Below are 14,367 nucleotides of genomic sequence, written 5' to 3' on the forward strand. Positions count from 1 at the left end.
ATGAAACTATGAGTATATGCTATCGAGTGTTGTCTACATAATATGCTATCTTAAGTTTTTGCCTTTCTCAAAGTAGACTCAAGTCCTAATGTTACTGTAATTGTAGATGCTGCCATCCATCCTAATCCATGTTTGTTGTAAATTGAATTATTAATTATTAGTGTTGACAAGGGAGGACAAAATGGTGTTATATTACATCCCAGTCGGACGTATAATTCCCCATACTGTAAGTGACGAGCTCCAAAATTTGGCATACCACTCTACAAAAAAATTGTATAAACACTTTTAAATGGTATACCATTTTTAAAATGGTGTACCATTTTTCAAAACGGTATATAATTTTAAAAGTGGTATAAATCATTTTTCAAAATATTACACAATTTTGAAAAACGGTATATACCATTTTTTGGTATGCCAAATACCACTTTTGAAGCTCGGCCTCTCTCCAATTCCAAGTGCTTGTCAGGGTGAACGTGGTCCCCAGATCAAATATGATTATTTTGGGGGGTCTTGGCCTGAAACCCTTTAGCCTGTGACCCAAAAGAGAGATTAGATGTTTGCCGGGATCCAAACTAGTGAAAATAGCAGATATACAATTCTCACTACTTCTTAAACATTTGTTTTCTAATTTATGGAATTTCTTAGATTTTTCTTTGATGTATTTAGGCCTCTTAAATTACTGAAAAAACAATATCATTGAATATTGTTTTTAATTCATGAACATCTTTTGGGAATGTTTTTCGAAAATGTTTGGAAATAATTTAAAACAAAATGTAGGAAACAAAAAATAAGGGGACCCATAACAATGGTACGTCTAGAGACAACAGGTATAGGCTCAACGTAACCAGACTCGGGTATAGCGGCATGATATCTTTAGCTGTTTTCTTTGCTTACTATCTATCTATGTATCTGACACAAGCCCTGTCTGTCCCCTGTGGTGACAGACAGGGCTGTAAAGGGTGACCCTAGGGGAGGGACGGGGTCACATGGTGTCTGTCCCCTGTGGTGACGTACGTACATGCTGCTGTAAAGGGTGACCCTAGGGGAGGGGCGGGGTCACATGGTGTCTGTCCCCTGGGGTGACGTAGGTACATGCTGCTGTAAAGGGTGACCCTAGGGGAGGGACGGGGTCACATGGTGTCTGTCCCCTGTGGTGACGTACGTACATGCTGCTGTAAAGGGTGACCCTAGGGGAGGGACGGGGTCACATGGTGTCTGTCCCCTGTGGTGACGTACGTACATGATGCTGTAAAGGGTGACCCTAGGGGAGGGACGGGGTCACATGGTGTCTGTCCCCTGTGTTGACGTACGTACATGATGCTGTAAAGGGTGACCCTAGGGGAGGGACGGGGTCACATGGTGTCTGTCCCCTGTGTTGACGTACGTACATGATGCTGTAAGGGAGGGACGGGGTCACATGGTGTCTGTCCCCTGTGTTGACGTACGTACATGATGCTGTAAAGGGTGACCCTAGGGGAGGGACGGGGTCACATGGTGTATGTCCCCTGTGGTGACGTACGTACATGATGCTGTAAAGGGTGACCCTAGGGGATGGACGGGGTCACATGGTGTCTGTCCCCTGTGGTGACGTACGTACATGATGCTGTAAAGGGTGACCCTAGGGGAGGGACGGGGTCACATGGTGTCTGTCCCCTGTGGTGACGTACGTACATGATGCTGTAAAGGCTGACCCTAGGGGAGGGACGGGGTCACATGGTGTCTGTCCCCTGTGGTGACGTACGTGCATGATGCTGTAAAGGGTGACCCTAGGGGAGCGACGGGGTGACATGGTGTCTGTCCCCTGTGGTGACGTACGTACATGATGCTGTAAAGGGTGACCCTAGGGGAGGGACGGGGTCACATGGTGTCTGTCCCCTGTGGTGACGTACGTACATGCTGCTGTAAAGGGTGACCCTGGGGGAGGGACGGGGTCACATGGTGTCTGTCCCCTGTGTTGAAGTACGTACATGATGCTGAAAAGGGTGACCCTAGGGGAGGGACGGGTCACATGGTGTCTGTCCCCTGTGTTGACGTACGTACATGATGCTGAAAAGGGTGACCCTAGGGGAGGGACGGGGTCACATGGTGTCTGTCCCCTGTGGTGACGTACGTACATGATGCTGTAAAGGGTGACCCTAGGGGAGGGACGGGGTCAGATGGTGTCTGTCCCCTGTGTTGACGTATGTACATGATGCTGTAAAGGGTGACCCTAGGGGAGGGGCGGGGTCACATGGTGTCTGTCCCCTGTGTTGACGTACGTACATGATGCTGTAAAGGGTGACCCTAGGGGAGGGGCGGGGTCAGATGGTGGCTGCCGTGCTGATGGAATCTTTGCCCCGCCTGTCGTTTCTCAGGGTCGCCACGTAGGGGGAAGATGGATGATGCAGTAGGAACCCACTGCACATTCTGCCCACACACACACACACACACACACACACACACACACACACACACACACACACACACACACACACACACACACACACACACAGAATCCCTAGAGATCATCTCTCTCACGTGAGATATGTATTAAGTCCTTCAAGGCTGGCTGTGCTTCAAACCGAGACTAGCAGGAAGGCGTTATGGCATCAGGCGCAAACAAATCAGTTAGGCACAAAAGTGGGCAAGCCCATACAGTATATGGGCGTACAGTATAATGATGACATCAGGAATCTCCATATATGGCCATAAAAGGGACAAGGCCGACAGATACAGAGATCTCCATATACATACGTATACTGTAGGTGTGAGGTCTGCATAGCGCCCCGAATCTCTAGTGTTTCAAAAATGCACCTGTACAATTGTAGTTTGATAAACATTTAGACAGTGATGGATTTAGAGTTATACATACAGCATTCTTACATAAAAAAGAATAGATGAATAGATGTAACTTTAGATTTAAAATGAATGTATAGTGGAGTAAAAGTACCGTATATTTCCAAATAGTAGCCCTTACTCGAATAGCCGCCCACTACCTAATAACAGCCTCGGGTCTGAGTCTGACACCATTTTGCATAATAAACACCTCGTCCAAATAATAGTTGAGATTTAACTCACGCCATACTCAGCCAATTCACAGCCGATTGTTATAATTCAAAGTGCTCCGTTGAGTGGCTAATGTCATTGGGCGTATGAATCATGTGTTTATATGCCTTTATCGAACGATATGGAGAGAGGTGGACTTTGGGTAATAATGTCCAAATGCGTCCCCGCGGTGCGTGTAACAGGAAGACCTCATGTGCATTGTGCACTGAGCTGTCGCTCTTGAATTAAGAGATTGTGCTTGTCATTCAATTTTCTACTGACACTTACAGTATGTGTAGCCTATAAGTTATGTTTTTTATTCAAACGCAACCAAAAGCTACAGCTTATAATGAGAGCATTTGGATTTGCGGTGCTGCTGCACAATCATCAATTGCTATCCAGAGAGAGAGGGGAGGGGGGAGAGAGAGAGAGAGAGAGAGAGGAGAGAGAGAGAGAGAGAGAGAGAGAGAGGTGTAGAGAGAGCGAGCGACGCAACCCATATGTTCAGCAGGTAATTATGCATACAAGTTCGGTTTCGCTCAGAAACAATGGATTATAGAAAATTAATCTTTTTTTCCTGTCCTTTGTAGTTGTGTAAGAGAGAATATTAAACGATACATAAATAACCTACACTGTCCTATGTCAAATTCAAAGATACAGTTGACATACCTACAGTGGGGATATATTAGATGCAGCTGTTATTTTATCAACTTAGGTTAATAGCAACACATTGAGCGCAACATCAGCTGATTCCAGCCAGGATGAGAGGGAGACAGGAGAGAAAGAAAGGGAGCGACAGATTCAGACAGTAGAATGAAGGGGATTGGTGGGTTGGTGGACCCGCCTTGGCCGCCCCACAATATTGCGTCGGAATGTGGGTGATGCGCACTCTCTCTCTCAATATTACGTCAAAAGACTATGCCTGCAATATACTGTACTGTATGTTTACCATACCTTATAATTTTGCACTAAAAACATGCTCGAGAGCAACTGTAACCAATTAATGGCCTGGTGCAGGCCAGTGCAAAAATAAATACAAGCCTACTGCAAATAGACGCCTAGTTCCTTTTAAATGCCCGGGGTCCAAATCGATTTTGCATATTAAACGCACAGGCTACTATTTGTAAATATGCGGGTACAATATTATTATAAAAGTACTGGAAATTGTACAAATAAAGTACAAATACCGTAAAATTGTACAAGTAAAATGTACTTAGTTACTTTCCACCACTGCTCACCTCCCAGTGCGAGACACGGAAGGCCCGCTACAAGAAGTCCAGCAGGCCCGGTAGGCGCTCGTTCGCCGTCCTCTGTCCCCTCTGTATGTCCCTCCCTGGCGTCCCCGCCGCTGCAGAGACTGCAACCGTGTGATGCGCATCACCTCTACGAGCTGGCTGTCGATCCAGAAAGACAGCTTCAAGTCGGCAGACATGGCGTTCTCACGTCACACTTCAGGGGACTAACTAGATCTTTCTCACGTCACACTTCAGGGGACTAACTAGGTCAACAGCAAACTGGCTGGATTAAAGCACAGTCTGCTGCAGCTGAGCGTCTTGACTCTCTCTCTCTCTCTCTCTCTCTCTCTCTCTCTCTCTCTCTCTCTCTCTCTCTCTCTCTCTCTCTCTCTCTCTCTCTCTCTCTCTTTCCTTTCTGTGCCTTAATTCCCCCCTAACTCTTTTAGTGTCTTTTCACTTTCTTCCTTTTCTATTCCCTGCTAAGTTAGACACAACCAGGTCTGTGTGCGCGTGCGTGCGCGCGTTACACCTTTGGCACTGTTGGACACAATGGCTGTTAACACTCTGGGTTTATTAAGACGGGCCTGACACATGCTTATTCCCTTCTGTTCCTCTTCATCTTCCTCCTCCTCCTTCCACCTCCCCTGGACAGGTCATCCCCGAATGGAAGGAGCAGGAGTGGGACGACGAGAAGCCAGAGTCCTACGCCGGCATCTTCCACTTCCGCTTCTGGCGCTTCGGCGAGTGGGTGGACGTGGTGATCGACGACCGACTGCCCACGGTGGACAACCAGCTGGTGTACTGTCACTCGGACGACAGCAACGAGTTCTGGAGTGCCCTGGTCGAGAAGGCTTACGCCAAGTCAGTGACTCAGTGCATGTGCCGAGTGCCGACACGTTCACGACATTTCCTGTGTGGCGAAGTAGACGACAGTGTTAGAGCAGTGGTTCCCAAACCTTTTTTGACCCAAAAGAAAATAAAGACATTCCCCCGGGACCCAAACTAGTGAAAATAGCCGATCTACAAGCTCACAACAAGCTTGTAGATCGGCTATTTTCACTACATTTGTTTTCTAATTTATGGAAATTCATAGATTTTTATTTTATTTTCCTAACAGTGTGTTAGAGCAATCATTGCAAAGTGCTAACTACTAAAGATGCTTTTACTAAATTATGACCGAAAACAAGTTATAAATACTCTTGTTTTGGGCTAATGAGCATCATTTTGGGGGTCCTTGCCATGAAAAGGTTTGGGAACCCCTGGGTTAAGCGGCGGGCCCTCTCCTCTCCTCTCCTTCCCCTTGGCAGGGTGTACGGCTGCTACGAGGCGCTGGACGGAGGCAACACGGCCGACGCCCTAGTGGACTTCACGGGGGGCGTGTCGGAGCCCGTGGACCTGCTGGAGGCCCAGGCGGCCACGGACGAGGTGGCCCGCAACCAGCTGTTTGAACGAGTCCTCAAGGTCCACAACAGAGACGGTCTCATCAGCTGCTCCATCAGAGTGAGTACCAGTACACTGCATGCCACTGAATAATAGTGTTGTAGTACTCAAGTCCGGCTCTCAAGTTCACATTTTCATTGACTCGTCTTGTCTCTGTCTCGCCCCTTAATTTGACTTGGACTTGACTCGGTCTCAGACCAAATGACTCAGGACTCTTCCCCCACTGAGTCCACTCCCCCACTTATAAGAGAGCTGTCTGGCGCTTATAGACAGCTATCTTGTATCTTGTAATTACTTTCCACCGATATGAGTTTCACGATGGCTACTGGGCAATACCATGAATACTGATTAACGTCCGACCTCACATCTTATTCCAGATCTTATTCACATCTTATGCGAGGCCAGAACAGTTTATGTGATTTTACCGTCTTCATATGAATCACATAATGGTAAATGCCACTAAATGGTAAATGGTGCATTTATACAGCGCTTTTATACAAAGCGATTTGCATAGATTGTGCATTACATCTGAGTCATGCATACACTGATGGCGGAGGAAACCTGCACGTCGTGAGCAATTAGGGGTTCAGAGTCTTGCTGAAGTACTGTACATGCTGTACTTCCTTCCGTTTCTGTAATTATTGCCACGTCTACATTGCCAGCCTGTCCCTCCCTGTGTTAATTATCTGGTAACGCAACAACTCCATTCATCTTATCGGAGCACGTTTCAGAATGCACTTACTCATCTGGTCATGGGAGTCTGACCTTTTGGATTGTCTCTAGTGTGTCGTGTCTGTTCCCAGGCTACAATAGTAGTCGACCAATTTATAACACGCAGCCATTGTTATTCCAAAATCGAGTGCACGACACGTACAACACAGTTGTTTGGTGGTTCTGTCTCCTTTATATGCATGAGTTCTCACCTCGGCGAACCCATTTCTGAACAGTGGCAGCGAGGCCGTACGCTGGCAACGTGTTGAGCAGCATCCTAAATAAAGATGCAGCCTCTCTCCCTCTCCTTGGCTCTCGTTTTTTCATCTGGCACACACACAGGGATGTTTCTTGTAGGGGCGGCGTGCCACTATATGGACCTTTGTTTTACCCGCCTTGATTCGAACCGTTTTCTCCTGTATGGGAATCCAAACACAGTGGTGGAATAACTATGTACATTTTCTTACTGTAAGTACTGTACTTGAGTATGTCCAATTTCCAAAACTTCTACTTCTACTCCACTACATCACAGAGCCAAATATTGTACTTTTACTCCACTACATTTATTTGAAAAGTTTTCTAAACTAAAGAAATAGTTACTTTGATTATTATTACAAAATATACATTAAAGCGCAAATAACATGCATTTTAAAACTGCTTTTAATATTTAATATCATATTGTCTATGTCCCTCAAAGTTATTTCTAATGGTTTGAGCCTCAATCACCACTCTGATATAACCAGGCCTTGTCATTTCTTTCTGGACTTTGAAAGCAGTTTTGGCTGCAGTACCACAATGTCCTGAGGTGGTGGGGGTGCTGATATGCAGATTATTTAATATTTGAGTCATTATAATACTGATGCTAGATAAAACCAGGCTTGTTTCCATTCCATGCCAGCTTGGAAAATCAACAATGGCGGACATTGTAAACAAAGTGGAAATGCAAATGTGGAAATGAAGACTGAAGAAGACAAGGAATTATACAAAGTAGCGTGACATTGATGACATCACGATGAGGCCAAAATCAGTTGAGCTGTTCCTGAGAGCAATTTCCATTAAAACACCTATATGATATGAAAGCCTGATTGTTCAAAATTGGTTATTTGTGGGGATAGAAAACACATATGTGATCCCCAAAAACACAAAAGAAATTTAAAAAGTTGAATTTTATGTTATAGGTCCTTTAAACACTTCAGCCCTAGCGCTAGCTCACAATGCGTCACGATGAAACGCATTGTGAGCTTGTAGATCGGCTATTTTCAAATGATTTTTATACATTTGAAAACTTGAAATGGGACATTCTTCGTGAGTACTTTTACCTTCCGGACTTTTACTTGTAGCTAGGGATGTGCCGATAATTAATTGCTGTTATGGCCGATAACCGATATTACCGATGTCGATATGATCTAATTCTGTATTCAAAAATTATAATAATTTTGCCCATTCTGAAAAATACATGTAACAGGGTATCTTCACTGCAGGCTTAGGCAAGTCGGATTTAACTTTAATACCTTTATATTTAATATTGTGAGCTTGTAGATCTGTTCAAGCTGTTACTTTGGGCTTGTTTATCTGTAAAGACAGACCGATTTAATCGGACCGATTAATTAATTGGTCTGATTGATTCATCAAACTGATGCCGATTAATCTAAAAACAACTAGAATCGGCCGATACCGATGTGTTTGCCGATTAATCTCCCATCACTAAGCGGAACAACAACTGAGTACCTTTTCCACTGAACTGGAATCCAAACATCAACCACTCAGCCAAAAGGGTGGACAGGGGAGATATTAGACTTCTATATTCTATATGGTAGGTCAGGTCAGGTCTTCTCCACTGTTGATGTATTTTTAGTCATAGTCTTTTTTTTCCTTTGTTTTTAGATTGTTTTGGGGTTTTTTATTACTTTATTTATAGGACCGTAGACTGACAGGAAATGCCGGGAGAGAGATGGCGTATGACACGCAGCAAAGGTTGTCGGGATCGGATCAGGATTTTATAACACACTGTCAGGCTGCTGTCATGGTCTTTTGAGTAAGATTCCATTTAGTTTTTAGTCACATGTCAGTCTTCTGAAATGTTTTAGTCTAGTTTTAGACGACTAAGTATCATACGATGTTAGTCAACTATCTACAGTTGATTTAGTCAACTAAAATGTATGTTTGGCAGACCTTGATGGCGTCGTAATGTCTGATTGGCCTTGTGCCCGAAAATAGCCGATATACAAGCTCACAACGTGTCAATCATAAAATAATGATTTAGTTCTACTGAACCTCTTCTCCACTAGTCCCACCCTAATATTTTAGTCTAGTTTTATAATTTGTTGACGAAGACGTTGAACAGATTTAGTCATATTCTTAGTCATCATAGCTTAGTTTTTATTTCGTTTTCGTCAGTGGAGAAAAAGGTAGTCGACCACAACATGTTTTGTCATGGTTTTAGTCGATGCAATGAACACTCTTCTGCTGCTACAGGCTTCTACTGGTGTGCATTATTTTCACCCTGGATACAAACTGACAGTTTAGAGATGAATGTAAGGAATAGCTCTTCAAGCTATTGGATGGGAGATGGACCGACGAGAGAATATATAAATCATTCTTTGCTCTAGACTCTAGAGTCTGGTATCAGGGTTGTGTGGTTGTCAATCTGTTTGTTGTGTTCTGGGGTTTGTCTGTTTAGAAATTCAATGGCCCCTGAAAGGCAGCAATGCATTTTAGATTCTTAGCTTCTTATTCATAAGAAGCAGTGGAACAATCATGTATTGAGCAGGGCATTATTTATCAGTGCTCGGTTGCTAAGCCCGTGTTTGGACAGACACCATGTTTAGCATGCAAGACTGTTGCTGGTCTATTTGCCTGTGTTTGTATGTCTGTCTGTCTGGTTGGCTGTATGCCATGAAAAGCTCGATTTGTCTGAGCCAGGAGAATACTACGCGACCTCTGTGATGAAATACATCATATATGACAGAAGGGGACTGAACACATTATTTGATCGTACAACTAATTTTCTGATAACGTGGCCTGCTCACATGACTTCATCCTTCCACCTAACGGCTCTGTTGCCTTCGACTCGCGAGCGCTGACAGCGGTGCGATATTCATTTGTTATAGAATCATTAATTCCAGTGGGGGAAAGTACATTTGCCTAAAGTACTGTACTTAAGTACAATTTTGAGATATTTGTACTTCACTTGAGTATTTCAAATGTACTTCTATAAAACAACTACATCTCGGATCCAAATATTGTACTTCTACTCCACTACATTTATTTGAAAACTTTAGTTGTATTATATAGAAATTTCACGAAATACCTTTCGTTTATGGGTAGGTTTCCTTCAAAACCTAGCTGCAGAACATTATTTTATGTACTCCCAGGACAGAAAATTCTAGAATTTTCGCTGTCCTGGGCTCTAAGGGTGACGTAGGAAGCCACGCCTATCCCGTATAGATACCTGCGTGGCTACGTCAGCCCTCATTCAACTTTTCTTCTGCTAAGCTGCGAGAACGAACTTTAACATTCCAGTGTGTGCAGGGTAATATATCTCGCAAACTCGGCCGAGAGATTAATTCTTTAGGACCGTGAGATCTCTGGCACACTCTCGAAGCAAACAGAAGGATACTTCTCGAGAAAAAAAAGCCGAACTTCGACACAAGTGAGTTCTAGGCAACTTGTTGCTACGCTAGCTTGTCGAAAAAAACAGCTCGCGCCTCTTTTTCTCTCTCGCTAAAGCTAGCGTTTGTTAGCTTAAAGCTATCGATAGTTAGCTTAGCGCTACTAGGCAGATACGCCTGTGGTCTACTATTACACGCCACGAGGAAGATAAACCTGTGGCTGTTAAGCACTCGGACTCCTCTCTCTACAAGCAACCATGTCGCTGACGAGGGAGACCCAGCCCGGGGAAAGACGCCATCGAGGACAGCCGGTGCCCGCCGACTGTCAAGAAGGCCCCAAACAAAAGACGTGCTCCACCTGGGGATGCGGGAACACGATGTCGGGCAAAGACGGGCATGACGAGTGCATGTATTGTCTCGGCCTCACCCACACCCGTGAGTCCATGGAGGAAATCGGTCCCGTTTGCCTCCATTGTGAGAAAATGGACGACGACGTCCTAAACAACAGGCTCGGACGTGTCCAAAGGTATTATGACAACTTTGCCGCCCACGGACTCCGAGAGAGGAGCCCCACTCCTCCCCCGCGACGAGCTCGCATACAAGTCCCGCCAAAGGGGCTTTGGCCCCGCGTCACCACCGGAGAGGGACAACGAGCTACCCCGAGACAGAGGCTCGACTACTCGGGCAACAGAGCCCCAACCGGAGCCTCTTCTTCAAGAGCAGCACCTGCCGGCGCTAGCCGAGACAGGTACGCTACTTCAGCCTCTGCAACCAGGGCTCACGAGGCCACTGATTACGAGGCTCATGGCGCGAGGCCAAGGGATACCTTCGCACCGCGCCGCTCTTCCCCAGCTCCACGTGCTCGACAACACGTCGTGCAGGCCACCATTGAGTGCCCGCCCAGACATACAGCTAGACGCAGACAGCCTGCCGTTGCACCCAGCTATATGGTGGACCGCCTGGACCTTTCCCCAGACCGCGCAATGTCTCCCGGTGGGGAGCATTGGACTACCAGGGAGGAAGGGGAGCTTCGTGATGACGAGCTCCCTTCCTTCCAGGAGCAACTCCAGGACTACCACGTCCTGGACGAGGCCTACGCGGACGAGCGAGATGGCCATGATGACCTCTCCCCCGGGGACTACGTCAGCACCACTCGTCGCCCCTTCGACGACCTGGATGCCATGGACATACAGGAGCACCAGCAAGCCAGGGCTCCTGTCCCCCCGCCTCCTGTACCCCCCATGGATGACTCCAATATTTACGAGATATACAGGAAGGCTAGTGCACGTTGTAACCACACATGGCCTAAGTCAACTGTCAAGGTACTACCATGGGAAGGCAGGACTGATGAGTCCGCCCCCCCCCCTGCACCTAGAAGACAGAAGCTCCCTATGGCACAGGGCTTCGAGGAGGCCATGATGCACGCCTGGGACGAACCCCTCCTGAAGGTGGATTTTCCCAAGGCCAGCGCCAAGGGGCCCAACGACATACCAGATAAACAAACCCTCGCCATAGACTTCATGCCTGCTATGGACAAGGCTATAGCGGCCTACCTGGCCAACCCTGCAGCTCCTAGAGTGGATCACCACGTAAAGGAACCGCAGCTCCTGTCCAGCAGCGTGAGGGAAGCCTCAAAACTGAACAAGTGGCAGTATGCACACATGTCCTTCGTGGCGAAGGCCCTCAATGCAGGAGCACTTCTCCAGGGTTCCATGAAGAGCCTCCTCATTGAGATGGGACAGAAGTCCATTAAAGTCCAGCTAGCGGAACTGCCAGAAGACCTGGCCGAGTTACGCCGCCTGAATCACGAGATGGCCACCCTCCAGAGGGACTCCACTCTCCACAACGCCAAGGCAATGGCATGTTCCATCCTCCAGGAGAGATGGCGTTGGGTCGATCAGACCAGCGCCATCTCCCTGGAGACAAAGAAAGAGTTTGTGGCTGGAAATATCCACCCAGACAGTATGTTTAAGGACGCTCTGGCCAAGATGTCAGAGACCATCCAACAGCTCGAGTCCTCCACCAAGACGATGAAGGCGCTCGAACCGCTGGCCAACCAGGCCGCCCCGGTAGGCCGCCCCAAGGCTAAGAAGGCACCCTGGAAGGCCAAGACCGATGACAAACCCAGGTCCCAGGACCGGAGCGGAGATAGACAGCGACAGCCTGCAGGCCGAGGCAGAGCAGACCGCCGCACCTCTCCGCCGCCCTACAAGGCCAGGAGCGCTCCCAGAGGCCGAGGCCAGGGGAAGCGCAAATGACCTGCCCGGGCCGGGTCATCTTCCCCACCACACTCAGAGTTCAAGGCCAGAGGTGGGGATCACAGATCTCACCTCAGAGCCTGCGCTGAAGCGCTTAAGGGGGCCTGTACACAGTGCTGTGAGCACCGTTGTACAGACCACGAAAATTGTTATGTGCAATTCACATGTGTATGTTTTTCCACGTTGTTCAATAAAGAAAACAAAAAAACAAAAAACACAAAAAACAATAAAACCAACTCTGAAGGGCATAGGCCCAGTGGGAAAGATAACCCACACTGTGACAGCTTTAGCTGTCACAGGCCAAAAACTCCACGCCAATTTTTTCCAAACTCAATACCGAAAAAATTCACTAGAGGGAGACATTTCACACAAAGTAAGTCTTCCCCTAGGCAGGCCATGCACCACGCTGACAAGCGCAGGGAACCCTTTGTCACGTCATCTGTCACAATGGCGGATATCCGGGGCTTCCCCGTGGATAATCCGTACAATTCAGACAGGATACAGGCTACAGTTCGCCTCGAAACCGCCCACTTCCAGGAAAATTATTTTCTCAGAAGCGAGCGGGCAAAAGGCCGCCATTCTGCAAGAGGAAATCAATTCATTAATGCAGAAAGGCGCCATCACAGAGGTGGCCCTCGACCAATCAATGAACGGTTTTTACTCCCGCTATTTCTTGGTAAAGAAAAAGGGGGGCGGACTCCGTCCCATTCTAGACCTGAGGGCATTGAATCGTCACTTAAAAAAGCTGCGATTCAAAATGCTTACTCCACCAGTCCTCCTACGCCTAATTCGCGAAGGGGACTGGTTTACGTCAATAGACCTGCAAGACGCATATTTCCACATTCCGATTTACCCGCCGCACAGAAAATTTCTGCGCTTCGGGTTCAGAGGAAAAGTGTACGAGTACACAGTCCTTCCCTTCGGAATGTCACTGAGTCCCAGAGTCTTCATAAAGTGCACCGCGGCAGCTATCGCTCCGCTCCGACAGCAAGGGATCCGTCTCGCTACATACGTAGACGACTGGATCCTACTTGCAGACTCTCCACGAGAAGCACTGTCGCACACACATCGTGTGCTCAGCCACCTCGACTCGCTTGGGTTTATAATAAACCACGAGAAGAGCATGCTTATGCCAACACAGTCAATAGACTTTATAGGCATAACACTGAACTCAATCTCTTACACGGCCCGCCTGAGCCAAGAGAGAATAGACGCAACACTGCAGTGCGTGGCGTCATTCAAAAGGGGACGCTCGATTCCTTTTCATGCATGCCTCCGGATGGCGGGGTTATTGGCCTCTGCGGTCTATTTAATCCGCCTAGCAAGGCTACATATGAGACCTTTCCAACGATGGATAGGCTCTCTACATGTACCAATGCACCGTCGGCACCAGAAGGTAACAGTAACATCACAATGCATACTAGCCCTTCAATGGTGGTCAGACAGGAAAACCCTCTCAGAGGGCGTCCCCATGGGAAAGCCTCTGATCAGGAAAGTCATCACTACAGACGCCAGCATGACAGGCTGGGGAGCCACGATGGATGGACTCACAGCCAGAGGTTTATGGTTGGGGCCACTACGTGCCCTTCACATAAATTACTTAGAGCTCATGGCAGTCTTCCTCGCCCTGAAACACTTCGAGCAGCGCATCCTGGGTTGCCATGTCCTAGTCAGGACAGACAACACCACGGCCATGTGCTACATCAACAGACAAGGTGGACTCAGGTCCCCTCGTCTTCATCAACTGGCTCAGAAACTGATCCTGTGGTGCAACACACGCGTCCTCTCAATAGTAGCGTGTCACGTCCCAGGTCTTCTGAACACAGGGGCAGACCTGCTGTCCAGAGGACCTCTCCGCTACTCAGACTGGTCACTACACCCTCATGCAGTGGCCCAGGTCTGGAGCAGGTTTGGGAAATCCAAGGTGGATCTCTTTGCCACAGAGGAGAACACGAAGTGTCCCCTCTTCTTCGCAATCAGGGGACCATCAACGTTGGGGCTAGACGCTCTGTCACACCAATGGCCCAAAACCCTTCTCTACGCCTTTCCCCCGCTATCCCTCATCAGCCCCACTCTGGACAGAGTGAG

At 47.5% G+C, this 14,367-nt stretch overlaps 1 protein-coding gene across 1 annotated transcript in view; it reads left to right on the forward strand.

Annotated features, from left to right (window-relative positions):
- Nucleotides 1-14,367, forward strand: part of capn5b (calpain 5b) — a gene marked incomplete at both ends in the record, with an annotated part of 45,900 nt that overhangs the window by 16,203 nt on the left and 15,330 nt on the right. The window contains 2 exons of the mRNA XM_079507392.1: nucleotides 4,912-5,120; nucleotides 5,567-5,759. Of these exons, the coding sequence (XP_079363518.1) occupies nucleotides 4,912-5,120; nucleotides 5,567-5,759 (402 nt within the window). The remainder of the gene's footprint in view (nucleotides 1-4,911; nucleotides 5,121-5,566; nucleotides 5,760-14,367) is intronic.

Source organism: Electrona antarctica, assembly GCF_951216825.1.
Source record: "Electrona antarctica genome assembly, chromosome: 8".
In the NCBI taxonomy this organism is placed as follows: domain Eukaryota; kingdom Metazoa; phylum Chordata; class Actinopteri; order Myctophiformes; family Myctophidae; genus Electrona; species Electrona antarctica.